Source organism: Sturnira hondurensis, unplaced genomic scaffold, assembly GCF_014824575.4.
Source record: "Sturnira hondurensis isolate 20B ecotype Veracruz unplaced genomic scaffold, ASM1482457v3 Scaffold0006437, whole genome shotgun sequence".
In the NCBI taxonomy this organism is placed as follows: domain Eukaryota; kingdom Metazoa; phylum Chordata; class Mammalia; order Chiroptera; family Phyllostomidae; genus Sturnira; species Sturnira hondurensis.
In genome coordinates, this window is record NW_028079068.1 from 3,416,965 (window position 1) to 3,439,381 (window position 22,417).

At 40.4% G+C, this 22,417-nt stretch overlaps 1 protein-coding gene across 5 annotated transcripts in view; it reads left to right on the top strand.

Moving 5' to 3' along the window:
- Positions 1-22,417, top strand: part of LOC118989104 (diacylglycerol kinase iota) — a 315,926-nt gene that overhangs the window by 151,020 nt on the left and 142,489 nt on the right. For all 5 annotated transcript variants that reach the window (XM_037049123.1, XM_037049127.1, XM_037049124.1 and 2 more), the window contains exons 16-19: positions 5,185-5,240; positions 6,139-6,201; positions 10,224-10,297; positions 11,789-11,900. In XM_037049123.1, coding sequence (XP_036905018.1) covers positions 5,185-5,240; positions 6,139-6,201; positions 10,224-10,297; positions 11,789-11,900 — 305 coding nt within the window. The remainder of the gene's footprint in view (positions 1-5,184; positions 5,241-6,138; positions 6,202-10,223; positions 10,298-11,788; positions 11,901-22,417) is intronic.

Here is a 22,417-nt window from a genome sequence, read left to right on the forward strand (position 1 = left end):
GGATTACGAATATTTCATGATTCGAGTAGAGGACTGGCAGAGTGCTTTAGAATTGTGTTGTTTGCGGCGGCGTGCCCGATTTCACTGTTGCCATCACTGCGAAGGCCTCACTGTGAAAGGCCTTCCTTGCAGGCTCTTGTCCAGACCCGAAGGCTCAAGCACAGTTTGCCCTTGAGAAGCCCTCACCATGTGAGCTGCTCTGACTGTAACCTTCTTTTCCTTCCCAAACCTCTTTGTGGTGCCTACTTAGCACTCGAGATTCAGGTGTGCCTGCTTCTGGAGCACGTTTCCGATCGGTCCCTTTATGTGTAACACCCATTTCCTCTCAGGCGCTCGTCTTTTTACGGCATTTGAGAGTGATGTTTCATGTTTCATTTTCCGACCTGACTCGGCCACTCTAAACTCCAGGAGGGCTCACAACCATGTCCTGTTTATTTGTTTACTTGCCTACTTATTTATTTTCATGTTTGAAAGAATACAGTTTGTTTTTTTAGTAGAATAAACTCTTAATTATCTTTTGTTTAATTTATTTGAATTACGGTATTCTTCCATTAGAACAGATAAATAGTTGTGCGTGGATTCCATGAACACCTATATTCTCTATAACAAACAAATCAGTACTACTTAGTCTATTCCAAAATAATTTAACACATTTGTTTTAGTTTTTTTCAATAAATGGGTTAAATTATTTTTTTCAATAATATGGAATGCAAATGATAATTTAATTCACATTCAGTATTATTTTGTGTTAGTTTCAGGGATATAGCATAGTGGTCCCTGTGCCAAGGCCCATGCCTGTCTCACTAAGTGTCAGTTACAGGAATGGAATTTTAATTCATGGATAGGCCCCATATACAAAAGGCGAATAGCACTAGAAAGGCGTATATAGTAAGGACAAGATTAGTAGTACAGGCAGTCAATAACATAGGAAGTCGGTGGGACTCCTGTCGGGGGAAGGGGTCAAAGGGGGGGATAAAGGAGGAGTGTGATGCAGGCACGGAGTACATAGGTGAGGAGGCTATTTCAGACCGGAAAGTACGGAGGGGCAGCGGGCATGTGATGGAGATGGGGTAGCTGACCAGTTGTTACATAATGGAAGATTTTCTGTGATGGTGCTAGAAAAACAAAGATAATGTTGGTAAAAATATATCTGTCCTGAATGGGCAATGGCGTTAAAAGATTTTTTAAAAACTCTAGACAATTTAAATTGAAGATGGCAATGTTAGTATAGGCATTTGTGTATACATAACTGAAGTCTTAAGATTGGGAGAGGATACAGAAGATGTGTGAGTTATTTAGGGTTCAAATTGCTTATTGATGTTTATAAATATAGAACTTATATGTATGAATAACTCCCTAATATGCAGGGCCAATTACAGACAAAGCAAGGTTTAGAATCCGGTTCTGAGGGCACGGATATTTTTGTGTTGTGTGTGAAGATGGGATTAATATGTGAAATCAATGGAACGGACGATACCCAGCACCTCATCACCATTATAAATGAATTACACCCAGAGCCAAATCATTTGGATGATTTAGATGATGGGGTTTGGGAAGTTTGAGCTAATGAGATTTAGATGAGACTTTTGCATTTTGAATTGATGACATAATGGGATGAGACCTTTGGGGGCCTTCAAGAGAGTGAATGTATTTTTCATGTGGAAAGGATGTGAATCACGGGGCCGAGGGCAGATGAGGGTAGGTAGAATTTTGACCTTCACAACTGTTGCCATTTGGGTCATGGTCATTAGTTGTGTTATTTCACATGGCAAAAAAGACTTTGTTAATGTGATTACGGTTAACCATTAGCTGACCTTCAGATAGGAAGATAATTCTGGATTATCTGAGTGGGACCAGTATAATAACATGAGCCCTTAAAAGCAAAGGTGGAAGGTGAAACAGGAAGTCAGAGCTCTGTGGCAGAAGGGGAAGGCAGATAGGTTCAGTGCGAGGGGGACTTGGTGTACTGTTGTTGGCTTTGACAATGGAGGGGTCATTCAGAAGCCGGCAAATGCAAGATGCCTCTGGAAGGTGAGAGTAGTCTCTGGCCAGCAGCCAACAAGGAGCAAGAACTTCATTCCTGCAACAGCAAGGACATAGATTTTGTCAATAGCCTGAATGAGCTTCAAAATGAATCCGCCCTGGGGCCACTCAGGAAAAGCGCCATAGGCTGACACCTTGATTTTGGCCTGGTAGGACCCTCAGCAGAGGACCCAGAAGAGACTAGCTCAGACTTTTGGCCTAGAGAAGTAAAAGAAAATCAATCAATATCTGAAGCTGCCAAGTTTGCAGGAATAGAAAATTAGTATGGTTAACATTGCTCTCCAGCCAGATGGTAACTAGGTTAATGGCACAGACAGAGTGTGTGCTTGGGTCTCGCTATCTCTCACCCTCTTGTGGAAGAGGAGGCTGAGAAATCTAGAAACTGTAGCCACAAGCCATGGACACCTCCGCTATTGGGGTCTTGGGGTACTTTGAGGATTATTGGCCTTTCTTGGTTTACTTCATACCCAGTAACAGACAGCTTTCTTAAGGAGCTCTTACATTTTCTTACTGGCCCTTCCCCCTCTCTGTGTGGCCCTTTTCCTGATATAGTCGGGAGTCCTCATTCCTTGGTTCTCCTCAAAGTCATATCCGTACTTGTACTTACACATGGACACATTCAGCCACTCAGCCCCTTCCTTTAATACCAGACAGTGGAGTGCTGCTGGGTGTTAACTGCACAGTTAGTGGGCTTTTCCTTGCTTTCTGACGGCCTGGCTTCTGCAGGGAGTGGCCCAGCTCTCGCAACAGCAAACATCTCCCTCAGCTACAGCCAGCCTTCTTCTAAGTCTAATATGTGCTCGGAATGAGGTGGATATGAAAATGGGAAACGAGTCGAATCGCCGTGGCAGGCGCCCTCTGGGAGTCAATAGAATAACATGTAGGGTAGAGCAGAGAGAATAATAGAATTTACCTCACACCTTTTCCTAGCCTCAAGGCCAGCTTCCTATCTCTTTAGTTTACATCTTTCTGATACCTCCATGAATGCTAGTGTCTTGACATATGTCTACTTTTTAGAATTACTGATTTAACCAACTTTTATCCAGTTAAATTACATTTGAGATGACTGTTTTCATCAACTGTGTAAGTAAAAGTACCATACACTCAATTTATTCCTTAATTCAGGTCTTTTGGGGTCTTACCAAACATTTTCCATCTCTTGAGAGAGAGAGAAAAAAACTATTTTTTAAAGAAAGAATGCTTTTCAGTTCTTCAAGGCTCATAGGAAAACCTCATGAAAATGTGGGTATTTTCCAAACCATACATTATAAAAAAAAGTACATGTTAATAGCTGGTATATGATTCATATAATAGTGTTGGACATCAGTGCCCTGAAAAAATTCTGGGCCAGAACTGTGGGTATCATTTTCCATTTCTTATTAAAACTTGCTCAATAGCTGGATCCGATTATGCTTAAAATTAGGGCCTAGGTACCTATGATAGATTGCATGGGAACAAAAATTCTCATTTTGCCTCTGATTCCATAAAGTGAGAGTTAATACAACTGAAAATGGTACCCAACCAAATCTGGATCAAAGAAAGATTATAAAAACAACATGTCATTCAGCAGCCAAATTTATCCTGAAGAAGGTCCAGACCACACGAATGGGCAACTCTAAGACCAACAATGGGGGCCAGGGAAGTAGAACACTTAGTATCGCTTCCATCCTCTTTTGGTTTGCTATATCCTATGAATTAACCTTTCACCTTTAGTATTATTTGGTATCTAGGGTTATGGGACTTAGTTTGGTAGAAGAGAGTGAATGATTAAGGACAGATTTGAAGTACAGGAACTTTGATTAGATGGAGATAGCTGTCAAAAAGCAGTCTATAAAAATACTATCTTTTTTTGTTTGCAAACTTCAACCCAGTTTCTGTGTCTTATGCTAATATTATATCATCGTAATCATGAAAATCATCTCATAATAATTGTCCAGAATTATTTCCTGAGATTTTGTAGCTTTTATTCAACCCAGTCTTAGGGAGTGAACACTTTGCTACATTTTTCCAGCCAGACAGCAGCTTTTGGGATTTGCCATTCAAAAATAGGGCTGGGACTTGGGAGTTTCAGCTAGTCAGCCAGTCTAACAAGAAGGGACTTTAAGAAATACTTAACTCTTTTTAAAAAAATATTTTATTTATTTATTTTTAGAGAGAGGGGAAGGGAAGGAGAAAGAGTGAAAGAGAAACATCAGTATGTGGTTGCCTCTCATGTGTCCCTTACTAGGGACCTGGCCCACAACCCAGGCATGTGCCCTGACTGGGAATTGAACCTGTGACCCTTTGCTTCACAGGCCTGTGCTCAATCCACTGAGCTACACCAGCCGGGGCAAGACTTAACTCTTAAGAAAGGGATTAATAAGCACACTGAGTAAAATAGCAGAAGGCAAAAACATGGGCAGTAGGTGCCTCTGGAATGTCTTGAAACTTTATTAGAAAGAATGTAAGGAAATAATATTTCATTTAAATATTTTATAAATCCCTTGAATTCATATGAAAATTCTCTGATGCAGATTCTTGTTTACTCTTTTTTGTGGCCCTCAACATATATAACATTTAGGAGCAAGCTCAAAATTAAACCATTTTTTCAGCCAGAGCCCTTGGTGTCAAATATGAAAGCAAATTCTCCATTAAATTTTATCTGAGTTTCCCATATTTAATTACATTTGGAAGCTGCATACATAGTTTAGGGAAGCCATGACCTGCAGAGGTCAAAGCAGACAAGTACTGCTCCACCTTCTCCCCCTTCCCGCCCCCGCTGCATCCCTGCCAACCCTCTATTCTGAGTAGAGTCTAGGGTGTTTCACCCTTGACTTTGCATGGGAATCTCATGGAGAGCTTGCTAAGCCACGGATTCCTAGACCCCTCTCCCCAAACATCCTGATTCCATGCATCTGGGGTCGATCCTGATCAGTTGCATTTTTAACATTCTCCTATTTGCTGCTGATGCTGCCATTTGTGGCTACGTGTTGTAGCCCTGGACCCCGATGACCACTGCCTGTAGCTAAGGGGCAGTTGAAAATGAAGCTGCTGGGTTTGTTGGACCTGTGTGGGGCGGGGAGGGGAGGAAGGTGGGATGCTGGTCCAGGTCGCTACCTTTACTGAGGTCTCCATCATGGAACTCCCCTTTCCCTTCCACAGAAGCAAATCCAGAGAAGTTCAACAGTCGTTTTCGAAATAAAATGTTCTATGCAGGAGTAAGTATATATTTTACTTTATAATTGTTACTTGGTATTTAATGCTAATTCACTTTTGGTGCTATAGATGCTAATGACACTAAAAATAATTACCTGTGCATCTCAGATGTTTACATGAAGGTTTATGTATGATTAGTGTACAACGTCATTGTTTAAGAAGAAAAGTAAGGATGCATGTCTTGAGTTAGTTGGCAGAAAGAGCTGGTGTCCCTCATCTTTGAACTTCAGAGCCCTGAGGCTCCCTGTTATACCAAGGGGCGATAGCCAACAAGTGATGGGAAAAACAAATATCAAAGCCAGCCTGGGCAACGGGGAGATCAGGAAGACTGAAAAGTGCGTGGGAAGTCTTGGGTAAGAATGCAGTTCTCACAGGGGTGCGCATGCCCCAATGCTTGGATGAGGAACTGGCCAAGCGTGGGAAGCCTTTCCTGGAAGCGTATGTCTTTTTTTCTCCTCCTGCTGAAGCACATCCCAGAGGGCAAATGGCCAGAAAGAAAAATGCCTCCAAAATATTGATGTAAAAATAAGTGTGGTTTAAATGTATACCACTGGACGGAGGGAATGGAAATAAAGCAGGGGGCGGAGTCCAACATTCTCAGGGACAGCACCTAACATAGCTGTAGGGGGGTCCGGAAAGGCAGTCAAAATGTATTTCCAAGCCGACCCTTGGAATTATCCACTTTTTTACTCCCCTACTGTGATCTTACATTTTATTATTATAGGTTACAGTTTGAAAACAAAAAGATTTCAACTTGACAGCCCCTGTACTGCTTTAGTCTCGATTTGCCACATTATATTTTTGTATAATTTAGCATCATTAGAAACTACATAATACAAAGCAAGGGTTTGGCACGACTGTGTAATCAAGATTTTCTTTCTTTATTTCCTTGGGGTTTAGGCAGCTTTTTCTGATTTCCTACAGAGAAGCTCTAGAGACCTATCCAAACATGTTAAAGTTGTTGTAAGTATTGAATGCGTTGGCTCATTTCATTTGAATACCAATATGTGTGCCCCGCAAACTGCCCCCCAAATACCAGTTTGCAGGCTTTGATTAATCAGTGGACTGCGTAGAACTTCAGAGGCCGCTCAGCGTCATGCAGTCAACCAGCATTTGTTCGTGAGCGTTTAACTCTGTGACCGACACCGTCTTAATTGCTGGGGAAGAAGGTAGATCAGATGGCTCAGCTCACTCCCAAACAGCCTTGCAGCTCAGCCTAGAGAGCGACATCAAAAATGCTGCCATTTCACTAGGTATAGAATATGATAAGGGCACCAAGGGAAGGTGAGAGCGGACCACGGTGGGGTCAAGAGAAACCTTCAGTGAAGAAGTCATGCTGAGCTGGGCCTTGAAGCAGAAGGAGATGCTCTCCAAATAAATGTCTTTATTCCAGGATTGTCGAGGGCATTTCTTTTTTAGAGAAGTGCTTTGATTTTGTTAGTTTGGATGACTCACGGTCTAACCTTGTCAGGGGTCTTCATCACTGAATGGATTTTAAATTTATTTATTCATTTGGCGTTGTTTCTTCCTGGGTTGCTCTCCCAGGTTTTGGACACACGCTGCTTAGAGGCAAGGGGGAGGGGAAGTTATCTCTCTAGGAGATATATTTTAAAATAGCATAGTCGTTAAGAAAGAGAAAATGTTTTCCTATAGTAACCAAGTTAAAACAAGGCATGAACATGACTTTGTACATACTTGTATAACTGAAGGAAAAAAAGAAAAATAATAGATGGGGAGGAAGGTATGGAAATGTAACAATGCTTAAATTTATCTGAGCATCGATGAAGAATAGAATATGCCCTGGCTGGTGTGGCCCAATTGGTTGAAGCATCTCCCATACGCCAAAAGGTTGTGGGTTCAATTCCTGGTCAGGGCGCGTATGGAAGGTGACAAATCCATGTTTCTCTCTCACCTCTCTCTCTCCCTCCCCCCCTTTTTCCGACCATAAAAACAATGAAAAAAATGTCCTCAGGTAAGGATAACAAAAATAGAATGTATGACGAGAGGAGACAGAATAAAAGATATCCATGAGAATACAGAAAAATATATGAGCTAAGCTAAAGGATATTCAGAGGAATGCACAGGAACATGAGAGGGGGCAGATTGGTAAATTTTGTCATCACCGATAAAATATAGACGAGACATGAATCTCTGAAATCAGTGGAGACCAGAGACAGAGGCCGTTAGCATTAGTGCTGCCGCCCTCGGCACTGCTGTCGAATGCGTCACTTCTCATTTCAGTGGCAGTGAAAACCAAGTGTCTCCGAGTCGTAGTGGCTCTTGGAAACTAAAATATTGTCTTCTCAAAGCTAGATACAAGAAAGACACATGGCCCATCGACCTCCGAGCATCTTTGTTTTGATAAAATTATGGCTATTAAATTTGAGTAGTAGCAACTTGACCCAAGTTACCCTTGTTTCTTCGGCTGCTTATAAGCCAGCCCAAAATGAACTTTTCTGTCCTTTCCATGATTTCTCACGTGTAGAGGAGGAGCTGCAGCACCCACCCAGAGAGCCACCAGGTGGTGGGCGGTGTTCAAGACAGCAGCATTGAAATTAAACTCTGGATTTCCCAACCCACAGAGTGCTTCTCCCGCTCTGGCAGTCCTCTCGATGATAAATGTTTCATCCATGAACGGCTGTGTAGCTTGGATTAAAACATGCAGAGAAGCCAACATGGCGGCCAAATAACTAAAAAAAGATTTAACATCAGTGAGCACGTGTAATATTTGAGGTGGATTGCTTTATGTAATCCTATCCTTTTTTACAAGGAGAAAAACCATTGGAAAGTCAATCCAGGCATTTGGAATTTAGTGGTAGGTCTACCTGTATGAGGTAGATAACTTTGGGGGAATCATTGAACCTTCCAGAAAAGGTTACTATCTTCATTTAAAGCAGGCATAGTAAGACATGTTTTTTAAAATATTTTTTAAATTTTTTATTTGGAGAGAGGGGAAAGGAAGGAGAAAGTGGGAGAGAAACATCAATGTGTGGTTGCCTCTCATGTATCCCCTACTGGGGACCTGGCCTGCAACCCAGGCATGTGCCCTGACTGGGAATCGAACCAGTGACCCTTTGCTTCACAGGCCTGCGCTCAATCCACTGAACTACACCAGCCAGGGTGTAAGACATGTTTTTAAAGCAACAATTACTGATCGTGGTGCTGTGGCACAAAGGGACACAGGGATATTTCTCCAATGACATCATCGTATGTTTTCTTGAGTATCAGATAGGAAGGCTGGAAAGCTAGTGAGAGCCATGAGGTGTGCATATCACAGCAGAGCACCTTCCTTTGCCAAGGCTGAAGTCAGTGTTCCTTAGGTCACAGGTAACAACCTCTCAGGGACATGTAGACTGTGTATGGATTGTGCACCTGAAGGACAGAGGACAATAACACAAACCTACGGACAGCATTAGTGGCCCTACTTCTTATCGTATTGACATCAGTCTGTGAAGTTCTACACCGCAACGTATTTTGCATGTAGGTCTTCTCCTTTTACGTGAAGTAAGGGAAAGGTCGAAAACCACAACTCTAAAAGAGTTGTAAAGTTTAAATGCAATAAAATGGAACAAAACTGTGTAAAAACACAGTGCATTGTAAGGCATCCAATCCTCAAAGAAGTGGATGACGTCCCAGAAGCACTGATATGTTTTCCAGGAGAAAAAAAGTTGAAAGTTTAACAAATTATTTGTTTTAAATACAATCATGTTCATTGCAGGGGTTTTTTTCCCTGGAAGGCAGAAATACTGCTTTGCATACTATTGATATATCATATTCTCTTTTTTTTAAGTTTTAGCTGATCACAACACACAGTGTAGATGGTTGAGATGCCTACACTTTTTCTTTACTCGAGTAGCCATCCATCAACTCATTTCCACTCCTCAAATACATTGGAGACTTTACGTTTGCTTAGAATCCAGGAAGATTGTAAAAATACCCCCGTCAACGTCTGCAGTATGATTCCTGTCTAAATAACATTTTAAAATACTTTATGTAGGGCTGTTAGATTCCCTGGAAACACGCTTTGTGAATGCCCGTGAACAGTCAGCTGTAGTAAGATCGGCAGGGAAAAGGAGGCCTCGAAGGCCGGAAAATCTTTGTTCTTCCACTTAAACTCCTCCTAGAGAGATGTTTAAAAATTTGCACAGAGGTTGACATGTTTCCCTGCTGTCTCTGCAAGAGAAGATAATGGGGGAAATTTTGTGATGAGGGTGTGAAGGGAGCGAGTATCAAAGCAGCCTTTATGCCTTTGACCCTGAGATGTCTATAGTCTTGACTATAGATTTCCTCTTTTGATTTTTGTTACTGGTGATAAATGAGAAGGGGAAAGGAAAGCTTTTTCTTTGATTAGTCAAAGGAAAATTACCAGAGATGAGGGAAGCCACACAGAAAGGTTTGAGGCTAAGCCAGCTTGTGGCCCTTGAGACCTGGGGTCAAGTTCAGAGTCTGGGAAAGCAGGTGATCTCAGAAGACCAAAGTCTGGAAGAGGTTAACTTTATAAGAGTGAATGACCAATAGAGATAATGCTGATTTATAATAGATTTTGAAAGGCTTGCAGTATACATTCCTTCTAAACAGTTTTCAACATATTTAACATTTTGAAAATAAAAAGTTAATCTCCCAAACCAAAGTAAATCATTATACTCATGACTGTTGTTCGAATCAGCTGTGCTGGGGCTTGCTGTCCTAAGTTGAAGTGTTGTTCTTTTTAGTATTTTAAACATTTTGAAATCTTTTGATGTTGGTCCTACAAGCCTAAATATGTAATAATAATCTAAGGTGAAGAATGATGGTACTTCCTGGGTCTGGTAAAGCTATAACCAGAATAAATTTTCAACTATGATAGTAATGGGCATTCACTTAAGGAGAGAGGGCGCAAGGGGAAGAACTTGGTACATACTATTGTCAACCCATTATCTCGGGTCGTTTTTTTAGGCTTGTGCTTACTTCAAAACCTTTGTTTTTCCCTGCTTTGATTGTTTCAGTGTGATGGAACGGATCTCACCCCAAAGATTCAGGAATTGAAGTTCCAGTGTATAGTATTTTTAAATATACCCAGGTAAGCTCTGTTTGTCTCGTTTCCTTGGCTTGATGTGAACTCTGTTTGACTTGAGGTTATCTGTTTTCATTATAGAAAATTTCCAGGCATGAACAAGGCACATCCTTTATATCAGTGGCTTTAGTAGAGATTTTCTAGGTCTGAGAATTGTGTTCTTCTGCTTGGTTTGTTTAATATTCTCTGTGGTAGGTGTTTTTTATTATCTGGAATTTTTTGAAACTGATGTAGCATGCACAGTCTACACTTATCCGTCCTTAAGTACCCCTTGCACCCTTCTGGACTTGACCATTTTAATTTAATTCTCAAATTACTGATCTTCCCCGCCCCCCGCCAAAAAAAAATTATAGACTTGAATAAAGTCCTGTTCTCAGTCTCCTGAAAGCTGTTAGGAAACCATGCAGCCTGATTTTGGTATGGAATGCACTCTAAATCATTGCCAGATGATTGCTTTGAAAAAAATAGGATCAAGTCGAGTAGGATTTCCTAGCTAGGATGTCTGCCCCCTTGGTGTTATCATATACCTCAGGAGAAAGGGGTGTCTTTAAGATTAACTCAGTCTCAGAATAAGCACATTCTCTCAGGGGCATGAGATCCGAGTCCAGGCTCCCAAGCCAAGACTCCTGGAAGGGATGGATTTGTGAGCCTCTGTTCTTTGCAAACCAGATAACTCAGACACAGACTCTGCAAAGGAGTTCTGTTTAGACCAAATTTAATGAAAAATGAGAATTGCATGTGACTCTATGGCTGGGGAGACCCTATTAGAGCTTCCTGATTGCTTTCAGTGGTGCTCAGTGTAGTTACTTCCAGTCCTGCTCCGGAAGGATTTTAGTCTTCGTTGTTTAAGCAGAAGACCTCACGTCTCAGGAACTTTCTTTAATTTTCTTCCTCCTTTCTTTACATATCTCTTTTTCATCTTGCTCCTGTCTCTAACCCCCTCTGGATTCCTGATTCTCCACTTTTCCACTTTCTTTATTTTCCCTTCCCTTTCTAACATCGTCTGTTTTTAAATCCCTTCTTCACCCTTTCTTTCTTTTTCAGTTACCTTTTCCTTGTGCTGTGGGGCTTCTTCTCTTAGTTATATAGTATTCACTGCTTGCCCACCCCGGTGCCCTCTCCGCTGGATACTGGCTGGCATGCCTCTGTCCTTCTCCAAGACCAAATCCTGAAGCTGACTGTTGATAACATGTGACACATCACAGAAAGCAGACGTGCATGAACCAGAGGGGATAAGTTGCTAAATAATGGGTTAAGAGAAAGCTGGGCACCAGCAAATGCTTCCGCTGTAACATCCTGTAACATCCTGACTTGTTTTCATAGACATTTTGGAGATGATGCTGAGTCCATTTCCTTTTTCCTGGGAAGGTGTGCACCGGAAACAGAAAACTGTTCTCATGCCAAATAAGCCTTTGAATGAACTATGAGCTTAATGTCCAGTGATAATCATGACAGGAGTCGAATAAATTTAATTTTATTCTTGATGTTATGATGCAGATACTGCGCTGGCACGATGCCTTGGGGGAACCCCGGGGACCACCATGATTTTGAACCTCAGCGCCACGATGATGGTTATATTGAAGTCATTGGATTCACCATGGCCTCTTTGGTGAGCGACGCGGCTCTTTTAGTAAAATAACATGCATTTTAGCCACAGTTAAGAGTCTTTCCACTTCACGTGACTTTAGCGGAATGTCTCTCCTGCCTTATCAATTTATACATTTCATGCAATGTAGAGTTGCTTACAGAAAACAAGAACGAAAATATGAATGCTTTATGTCGCCAAGAAAATTGATGCATATTTATTTGAACTTTGGAAAGAAATATTCTTCGCTCATTTTCCTGACGAATTTTGTACCAGAAGGAACAGGCAAAGTGTTCATGGTAATTGAAAAGCATATGCCCCAGACATATCCTGGCATGGCACCCACATTGGTATTTTTAGGTGAACAGGAAAGTGGTCATTTGCATTTATCTTCAGACTTGTCTGTTTAATCATTGGGTGGCTGCCTCCGTTATCAACTATGTGATAGCTTGGATATAGAATGACATCTGAATATAGAATGACATCATTTTTGTGACATTAATGAATATTCACTTTTCACGGTATTGAGATCACCTCATATTTTCATTTTGTTTGCTTGCATAAAAAGTTAAATGTATATAGTGTAAGTGTCATTTCAAGCAGGTTTTAGCATGTAGTTCGACTTATTGAATGATGAGGGAACCAACTATAATTATGCTTATTATAGCAAAAAACTGAAAAAAATTATGCTTCATTATATATTGTATAAATCAGACCACACCCTTCTGGGCCCTGTGAGGTTCTGTTAGTTTATAAAGCAAATTAAAATAAAACTTTTGTTTGCAACTGTTGGTTAGCACTTGGTTTGTGCTCTACCTCATGCCTGAAAGCAAAAAGGTTATATTTCTTGTTCTGAACAACCAAGAACAGCCCTCTTTTTCACTCATCTCATGGATTCCAGTGACCTCAAAATGCTGCGATTTAAGAGAATTATCTCTTGTGACTATGGCAACAGTGTCCTTCACTGGAGACAGTGATGTTGCTTGTTAAATCTGCCATCTTTGGAATGAAACGGTTGTTAAGTGTGAATGATCAGTCTGGGATTGATCTAATTTTAAGGATTGTAGCTCATGCACAACTCTTTCTCTCCAAAGATCTTTATATTAATTCTAGGAGAAGACTCAGCCAAGAGCAAATAGGAATAAGTTCAAGAAGTTCATGTGCAAGGACAAATTCTTGGAGGTGACCAAAAATGCCCCGAACCTGCCCGTGTGTGTTTTACTTGGCTGCAGTGAACATGGACTGAGTGTGTACTGTGTCCAGAGCTTTCTAGCCCCGCCTGTGTGGCAGAAATCTGCCAGGGAGTAAATAACTAAGAGAAGGTGATTGCTTACCCAGGTCTGGGAGGGCAGGGAGAATCCTGGACGCTTCCCCACTGCTCTCAGGGTCAAAGCCTAAATCTTTACTTGGCCCTGCAAGATTGAGTTTCTCTTTGACTCTCCGGCCTTTCCCATTGCCCTCTTTGCTTTCTTCCTCGGGTAGCCTCTGAAGTCAAATATAACTTTGAACATCCCTTCCTGCTTTTGCACCACAGGGCCATTGCACATGCTCGCTCTCTCTCTTAAATGTCTTTTATTCTCCATCCTCTATAACTTTTCAGTGCATATTTGTGTCTGGCTCTCTTTATAGTCATTTTGGGTTTGGCTTGTTTTTTGCTTACAGTTGTTTAATCAGCATTTTCACAGGAAATAGAAGGCAGACTAAAACAGGGTAATGAGAGGAGAGTTTAATCGAGGGACTCTACAAATTGTGTACCAGGTGTATGAGAAGCAACGACAGATGGCATAGTATTCCTGAGCCGAAGGTGCAAAGGCAAATCAGCAGTCCCCTGTACCAGAAAGAGAACTCTTTGGCAAGGACCCCCTGATTGGAGTGGTGGTCACCAAGTGGAAGCAGCCAGCCTATGTCACCTTGGCAGGGAGGAAGCTGGGGACAGAAATACATTGACCTCACTCTCCTTGTCCTCTGGCTTTTCTGCTGGGACTTCCCTCTGGATAAGTCTAAGCGGAAGCTAGAGGACAAGGGAACCACCGAGAGAGTGTAAATGTGTCAGCCTCACAGGGACAGAAACAGGGCCCAGAATGGTAGAGTGCCGACTGGGAGAGGCACATGGTAGCCATCCATCACTCCAAGGTCTCCTTCTCCCGTACACAGCAGAGAGCCCGATCCCTGAGGCTGGCAATGAGTAGCATGACGGAATGAATGAATGAATGTCGCCAAGAGAAGAAGAACGGGACTTGGCATTCCAGAAAAATGGAAATTTACATACATTTGGAAGTATGGGAGATCATGGTTCTCTGTGGGCACTAACTCTATAGCTAGTTTCATACCGTGTAAATGTATGGGCAAAGGGACAGGGATAGATGATGCTGAAGAGGCTGGCTGGGGCCAGGTCATGCATTGCTTGGAGAGTTTATCTAGGGGTTCTGACTTTATTTCTGGGTCCCTGGGGATTGAGTAAAGTGTACTTTTTAAATATTTGTTATGGGGAAAGTTTAATGTGAACAAAGATGAAATAATACATTGAGCCCTCACATGCCTTCACTCAGTGTCTGTAGTTACCAGCTCATGACAGTCTTATATCTGTCCCCACCTATGACCTCCTCCCTTCTATTATTTTGAAGAAAATGTCACGTGTGATACCATTTTATCTGTAAAGATTTTAAAATGTGTTTTAAAAGCATACGGCTTGCTTTTATGAACACAATCACATCAGCTTCTCTAAAAAGTTAAAACAGTGGCATCTAAATGTCACTAAATAGCTACTCAGTGCTCACATTTCCAGTTGTCTTGCAAATGCTTCATGCTTTCTTACGCTCTGTTTGAATCAGTATCCAAATAAAATTCATTGCTTGTGATTGGTTGATACGACTCTTAAGTCCCCACCCGTCTCTTTTCTCCCCATTTATTTGGGGAAGAAACCAGACTATCTTGTAAAGTTTCCCAGAGTCTGAATTGTGCTGATAACATCCCTGAGGTATCAATTAACATGTTCTCTCTTCCTGCTTCCGAGTTAATAGTTGGATCTAGATGAATCAGACATTTTTCCCCTCCAAATCTAGTTTGTAGGTAGTGTTTTCTTCTTCCAAAATAAGATAGGTAATGTCGGGTTGTCTCTTTTTTTAAAAATAGTTTTGGATGATCAGTGTCTGGATTCAGGATTCCCTGGGGGTTGAAACACAGTGATATTTTAATTTTATCCTTTCTCACGTATTGACTGGGATATTTCTACAAAGGGGATATTCTCTTCACTTTTTCTTTCATTACTTTTTTGTACAGTTTGTGCCAGAGAAGCAGAATTAGTGACCTTTTTCCTTATTGATGCATTTTCCATGTAGTAAGTTAGTTCACTAGCATCCTTTGATAGTTACCATGGTTTTGCAATGGCCTTGAATTTGGGCACTCTCCCATCAAGAGTTTAGGTCTATGTACCCTCCCGTGAATACAGGGGAAGTGGTGCTGTCTAACTTAATATAACTCATTAAAGGTCATGCAGCAAATGCAAAATATAAGCAATATTGATGGTCTCCAATTAATCAGGATTTTGGAAATTCAAGGTAATACTAGTTATTTAAAATGTCCCATTGCTCCATTCATTTAATATCAGTCATTATTTATTAAATATCTGTTGGACCCACACATACTTTATTGAATCTACAAATGACACTCTTTTAGGTCAAATAGTTATGAAATGAACCAAAATGAAAGTCCACAGTTCTTAGGGTGCCCACGGCTTGGTGTTGCGGGGCTTGACGAAGAAGTAAACAAGCAGCCACAGTCTGATGTAATAAATTCCAGGAAAAAGGCATGTGTGAGGGTGTGTTTCTAAAATGGGGACATCAGCAAAGATTTCACAGAGGAGGCGGGGGTCCCCAGGTGAGAGTGCCAATGGCCAGTGTCAGGTGCTAGAACTGCCCATAGTGGTTCAGGGTGACTGTCATATGGTGAATGAAGGCACAGCAATGGTGACAGGGTAGAAATAATAAATATAATAGTTTTTTATTAAATTTATGGGGATGACTTTAGTTAATAAAATTATGTTTCACATGTATGATTCTGCGATGCATCATCTGTATATTGCAATGTGTGTTCGCCACCCAAGGTCAAGTCTCCTTCCATCGCCATACACTTGACCCCCTGTACACTTAAATACCCCCAACCCTCTTCCCCTCTGATGTCTTGTGTATGAGTTTTGGTTTATCCTGTTTGTTCCTTTGTTGCTTTCAGTTTTATATTCCACAAGTGAGTAAAGTTATATGGTTCTTGACGGTTTCTGTCTGACTTATTTCCCCTAGCATGATATTCTCAAAATCCAACCATGTTGTCACAAAAGGCAGTATTTCATCTTTTCTATGGCTGAGTAGTGTTCTATTGTATCACAGAAGATTGTATCACATCTTCTTTACCTACTCATCTATCGAGGGTCACTTTTGTTGTCTCCATGTCTTGGCCACCGTGAATAATGCTGCAGTGAACATGGGGGTGCATATGTCTTTGCAAATAAATGTCTTCAAATTTGGGGGTAGATACCCAGAAGAGGGGTCGCTGGGTATGGAAATTGTATTCTTCATTTTTGAGGCACTTCCATACTGTTTTCCTTAGTGGCTGTATCAGTCTACATTCCCACCAGCAGTGAATGAGGGTTCCTTTTTCTCCACAATCTCCCCAACATCCGTTAGTACCTGTCTTGTTGATAATAGGTATGAGGTGGTATCTCATTGCAGTTTTGATGTGCATTTCCTAATAGCTAGTGAAGCTGAGTATCTTTTTATGTATCTGTCGATCATTTGTATGTCTTCTCAGGAGAAGTATCTGTTCAGGTCCTCTGTCCATGTTGTTTTGCTTTATAAACCTTAAATAGGTGGGTCGAAGGAGCTGGTGTGAGACAGGATCTGCTTGGTGGCTTAGGAAGGCAGTGTTTTATTGTGAAGGATGGGAAAGGAATATAAATAAATCGAGGTGCCTAGCATAGGCCATTAGGTAAATGGTGAATATATTAAATAAGGTAGAAAATATAAAGGAAGATAATTTCACCCAAAAATGAACTCTGTTTTATGTAAGTTAAATTTAAAATCTCTGTGAGACATCTAAGGAGACAGAGAAAATGACAATTTGAAATACATGTTTCAAGCTCAGGAGACTGCTCCTGGTAGGGGGAGAGTGTTTGGCGGGGTGTCTATCAAATCCCCCTCTCTCCTATCCTATTATTAGTAAGAAAGGGAGAAAAATAATAATAGGCCAGAGTTGGTCAAGAGAAAATGGAACCATTAAATTATGTCAATTGTTTTTTCTCTTTACCTGATACGAATAATGTGATATATGCATACTAGCTAGAATCCAATGTGTGATTGAATCACAGTTACTGGCAACTCTGCATTGCTTCCAAGTGAACGAAAGTTTCTCCTTAGAAAAAGCTGAGTTAAATGTTATGGTTTATATGGTAGCATCTGGAACATCCTGTGCTCTCTAAATAATATGGGCATCTAGTTCTATATTTCTATAGAAGATTTATTTACCTTAGGACTCCTAGAGTACTACACTATTCTTTTTTTTATTCAAGATGAGATAATTTCATTTTCAGTCTTTTAATTCCACATTTCTTGAAACTATCATATTATGTTTCTAAAAAAATAAATTATTTGAAAACTCATACCTCTGTATAAGATGATTGTATAAACAGAATAAGGTAGTTATTTGGGTATATGTGTGTATTTTGTGTATTTAAAATATTCAGAGTAGCACTTTAAGGAAGATGTAAAGTAGAATTACCAGAATGGCAAAAAAAGCTGGTTTCTTTTCAACTCTTCATCTTATAATTGAAAATTTCAAAGCAGAAGTCTTCAATTCATTTTACTGGTTGACATGCATTCCTACTAATTAAGATGGCTCTTCATTGGCTGCTTGGTAATGTGATTACCTTTTTAGATTCTACACAGGCCATAATCAGACATTGTAATTTGTGGGTTTCTTTCTGCCACAATTTTCTGCCATTATAGCTGTGAAGGTCCTTTCATGCTGAGTCTATTTCAAAATAATTTAAAACTTTTCAAGACAGTTCAAAGTGTTGTTCAGACTGAGAATTGGGAGCCTCATTTTCTATGCAGTTGAAATCCAGGGATTTCAGGCTCCTAAACTTTAAAGAATGCATAGCCAGCTTTCTTTTGGTTAATTGAGATTAAACTACATAGGCTCTTTTATATTTATGAATTAGAAAAGCTAAAGGTTATTCAAAAAGAAAAATTACATGGAGAAATTCCAGGGTTGAAGTTGTACGCATGCCAAATAGTGTGACCTATTTTTTTAAAGAAAAAGTAACAGTAATTGTTTACTTAGTTTGCTAATATAAACAGAAGTATAAGAACTAAAAGTAAAAATATCTGTCATCTCATGATTCATAACTAAATATTAATATTTTGATGTATTTCCTTCCAATTTTTAATTTCTGTTTTTATTTTTGTTCTTATTTATTTTATCTTATTTTTTATTGTTGTTCAATTACAGTTGTCTCCATTTTTCCTCCATTCCTCTCCCCTGCCCTGCCCACCCCCACCTCCCACTCTCGATCCTACACCCCCTCTGTTGTCCTTGTCAGTGGGGTTTTTTACATGTTTCTTGATGACCCTTACCCTTCTTTCCCCCACTATCTCGCTCTCTCCTCCCCTCTGGTCACTGTCAGTTTGTTCTTTATTTCTATGTTTCTAGTTATATTTTGCCTGCTTATTTGTTTTGTTAATGGGGCTCCAATAATAGGTGAGATCATATGATATTTGTCTTTGACTGCCTGGCTTATTTCACTGAGTATAATGCTCTCCAGTTCTATCCATGCTGTCCTGAAGGGTAGGAGCTCCTTCTTTCCTTCTGCTGCATAGAATTCCATTGTGTAAATATACACAGTTTTTTGATCCACTCATTTACTGATGGCCACTTAGGCTGTTTCCTGCACTTGGCTATTGTAAGTAATGCTGCTATGAACATTGGGGTGCAGAGGTTCTTTTGAATTGGTGTTTTAGGATTCTTAGAGTATAATCCCAGTAGTAGAATCACTGGGTCAAAAGGCAGTTTCATTTTTAGTTTTTGAGGAAATTTCATACTATTTTCCACAGTGGCTGCACCAGTCTGCATTCTCCCCAACAGTGCACTAGGGAACCCTTTTCTCCACAACCTCTCCAACACTTGTTTGTTGATTTAAGATGGCAAAGAGCCGCTTAAAGGGTCAATGCATAAAAATTATTTCTATGTTTTTAAACATATAAGAAACCATATTAATTAAAATCCATACTATGAGTTTATTTTCTTTACCTACTATATTGGTCAAGACCTCCAATATTAGGGTGAAGACTTTTGTTGCTGGTGATTAACTTTCTCCCTTGAAGTAATGCTTCTTCATTTTCTTTACTCTGAATAATGTTTTTTCTGTGTGTTTGGCAGATGACTTTTATTATTTAAAAAAAAGTCACTTTATATTTCTACCTTCCCTACAACTTTCCATCCTATAAGGCACTGAACTTTATTATTTCTTCCTGCATTTTTCAGATAATGATGTGGTTTTTCTCATTTAAACCACAGTGCGATGAGATTACAAGGATTTCTTTTCAGTCCTGTTAAACTTTATTATATCTTTAGCGATCTTCTTTTGTTCATTTTATGTTTTAATAAGAAATAGTCCTGTTTTCTGGGGTTTTTTTATTGCTTAGTCTTATAAGACTACAGTTTTAGTCATTAAAAAAACAAAACCAACCAAGGTTTTCCTATTGGTGACTATCTCCATTGCTTGTTCTCTGGGTCCCGGATTCCTGCCTTGGGCATTTTGTTACAGGAGTGAGGCTGGAGTTGGAGGCTGTCGGCAGAGGTGAAAAAGGAAGGAGAGTAGGGCTCACCCTTGCTTCCCTTCTCCTCCCCCATCCCAGGGCTGTCCGCCCTGGTAATCTGGCAGAATGAGGAGTGGTGAGGAGGCTACAGCTTGAAGGGGGATGGAGAAGAGTGTGACAGGGAGGAGTGTAGTGTGGCAAGACAGAAAACCTTGAGCATCCTTGCAGGGTGAAGGGAAGTTAGGGTCTGAGAGCAAAAGGTAAAGGATGCAGTGAGCTCAGGGGCTGGCTTTGTTTTCCTCTCTAGTCATGTGCTCCCAGGAAGGCAGTTTTGGAAGGCTTCATAAGAACACATGCTTGGCTGAACGGATAATTGAATGGCTGTTACTAATAAAGCAATGTATTATTATCAGTGAATGATTCATCCTAGCAAATCATGGGATGTTATGCCTAGACCAATCTGAGTGATGAAAAATAACTATTTCTCATAAATATTTAAAAAATTACTTTTAGCTCTGGCTGGTGTGGCTCAGTGGATTGAGTGCTGGCCTGCAAACCAAAGGGTGGCTGGTTCAATTCCCAGCCAGGGAATTAATTCTCAGTCAGGGCACATACCTGGGTTGTGGTCCAGGTCCCCAGCAGGGGGCATGCGAGAAGCAACCATACGTTGATATTTCTCTCTCTCTCTCTCTTTCTCCTTCCCTTCCCCTCTGTCCAAAATAAAATGCTTTTTAAAAACATTTTTAAAAATTCACTTTCAACTTGTTCCAAAAATATGGCTGTGCTAAAAATATTAGAACTGTCTATCCTGAACAGCAAACTCACGTAATTCCGTTCGTGCCTGTGCAGTGATCTTAGACTGATTCTGAAATGCCAGCAGGACTGCCCTTGACAGCTGTTTACTTCCAATGGCTGTGGTATTGGCTGTTGTTCTACTCTGAGGCTGAGAATGTGGCTTAGACATGCTCTACAGTGCTCTGCGTACCTTCTGATTCCAAGAGGCTGGGAAGTATTGGGCAATTTCAGTTATTTTAAACTCCGAGGAATAAGTTCTTACCTAGTACGTCCTGCATCTTCATGTGTCCTTAGGCCTAGTCTAGATTGGAATAAAATGAAATAAATGGGACTTCCTTTCATGAATGGAGAGGTACAGTTTTGCCAGATAAATACTGGGCTGGGAAGTAGGAGACAAGGAGAATATAATGTAAAAGGCTTGGAGATGAGGTAGGGGCTCAAATCCATACATGAACGTCAATGAATTATTTAAGTACAGCCGGAAAAAACTTTCAGCTGCATAACGGAAGGTCAGGTAATAGGCCAAAAGGGATTTTAGTAAATTCTCACTGCATTCTCTTTTGCTTTCTTATTCTCCCACTGATTGAAAAACAATGTATATAGAGAGCGTAATTGCATGCTTTAACATTGAAGGCATTCCATAAGTTCTTTACTTTTGAGTTTTTATTCTATTTTCTTTCCCCCATTCTGTCCTTCTGCATTCCTTTTCTCTCTGGATTTATAATCAGGTTCCTACTGTTGAAATTAATGCAAGGGCAGAAATAATTCAAATACAAATATTCGACAACCAAATAAGTGAAAGTTGACTTCACAAGTCTGTTTACAAGGTTCCTTCCTCGTTCATAGAGATGAACCACATTGAGAAATGCTGATAGTATGTATGTTTTTCTTTTTTTTTTAAGTACATTGTTTTAGATTTGGGGATAGAGTTAGTATTTGACTCCCTTTTAAAGCTCGCATAATTATAAATTAATTGATACTCAAAATGCATCGTGATATAACCTTATTAGAAAGCTATTTAGCAGCATCTCCTTAAGCATACATCCAAGTTCATGGCATAGCATGAGTCTACTCACTGTGTCTACCCGAGAGAATATGTGTCCACCGAGAGATACATACCAGCACTGAGCTCTGACTGTGTTTGAGTTTGATCCTCAAGACTGCTTTATTTTTCAGGATGTTTTTAATTGAATTCCTATTCTTTTGCATTTCAGATTAGAAGTAACTTGGGAAGAGGTTTTAGGTAAAAAGGGAAAGCCTGCCGGAGTTTGGAAATTAACCATATCTTAATATGAAGACAGTTAATATATACCAGATTATATATTTACTAGAATGCATATTTAGATTGATCCTTAAACAACACAGGGGTTAGGGGCACCAATCCCCACATGTATAACTGTTGACTCCCCCCAAACTTAACTGTTAATCGCCTGTTGTTGATTGGAAGATTTACCGATAACATTAGCAGTCAATGAACACATACTTTGTATGTTATATGAAGTCTGTCAGGAAAAAGTCCAGCCATTATTGATCTAATGAGAACAGTTTGCACGACATCACTGTAACCTGGCAGCCAAGGAGAGAAGACTGGAATGCGCATGTGTGAACAATGGTGACTTCACTGTACCAGTCAGTGGGGGCGGTAGACACCACTGACTGAGCATGTGTACTGTGTGGCTGTCACATTCAAAATGAGTGAGCAGGTAGAGCAATGAATCTGCATCACATTTTACATTAAGCTTGAACATTCCTCCACGGAAACTATTCAGGTGATTTAGGAGGCTGCAGCTATGGGCAACTGGTGACTGGCAGCTTCATCACGACCATGCACCCCACTCGTGCATTGCATCTTGTGCAGAGTTTCTGGCAAACCATTAAATCACCGAGGTGACTCTGCCCCCCTACAGCCCAGATTTGGCACCCTGCGACTTCTGGCTT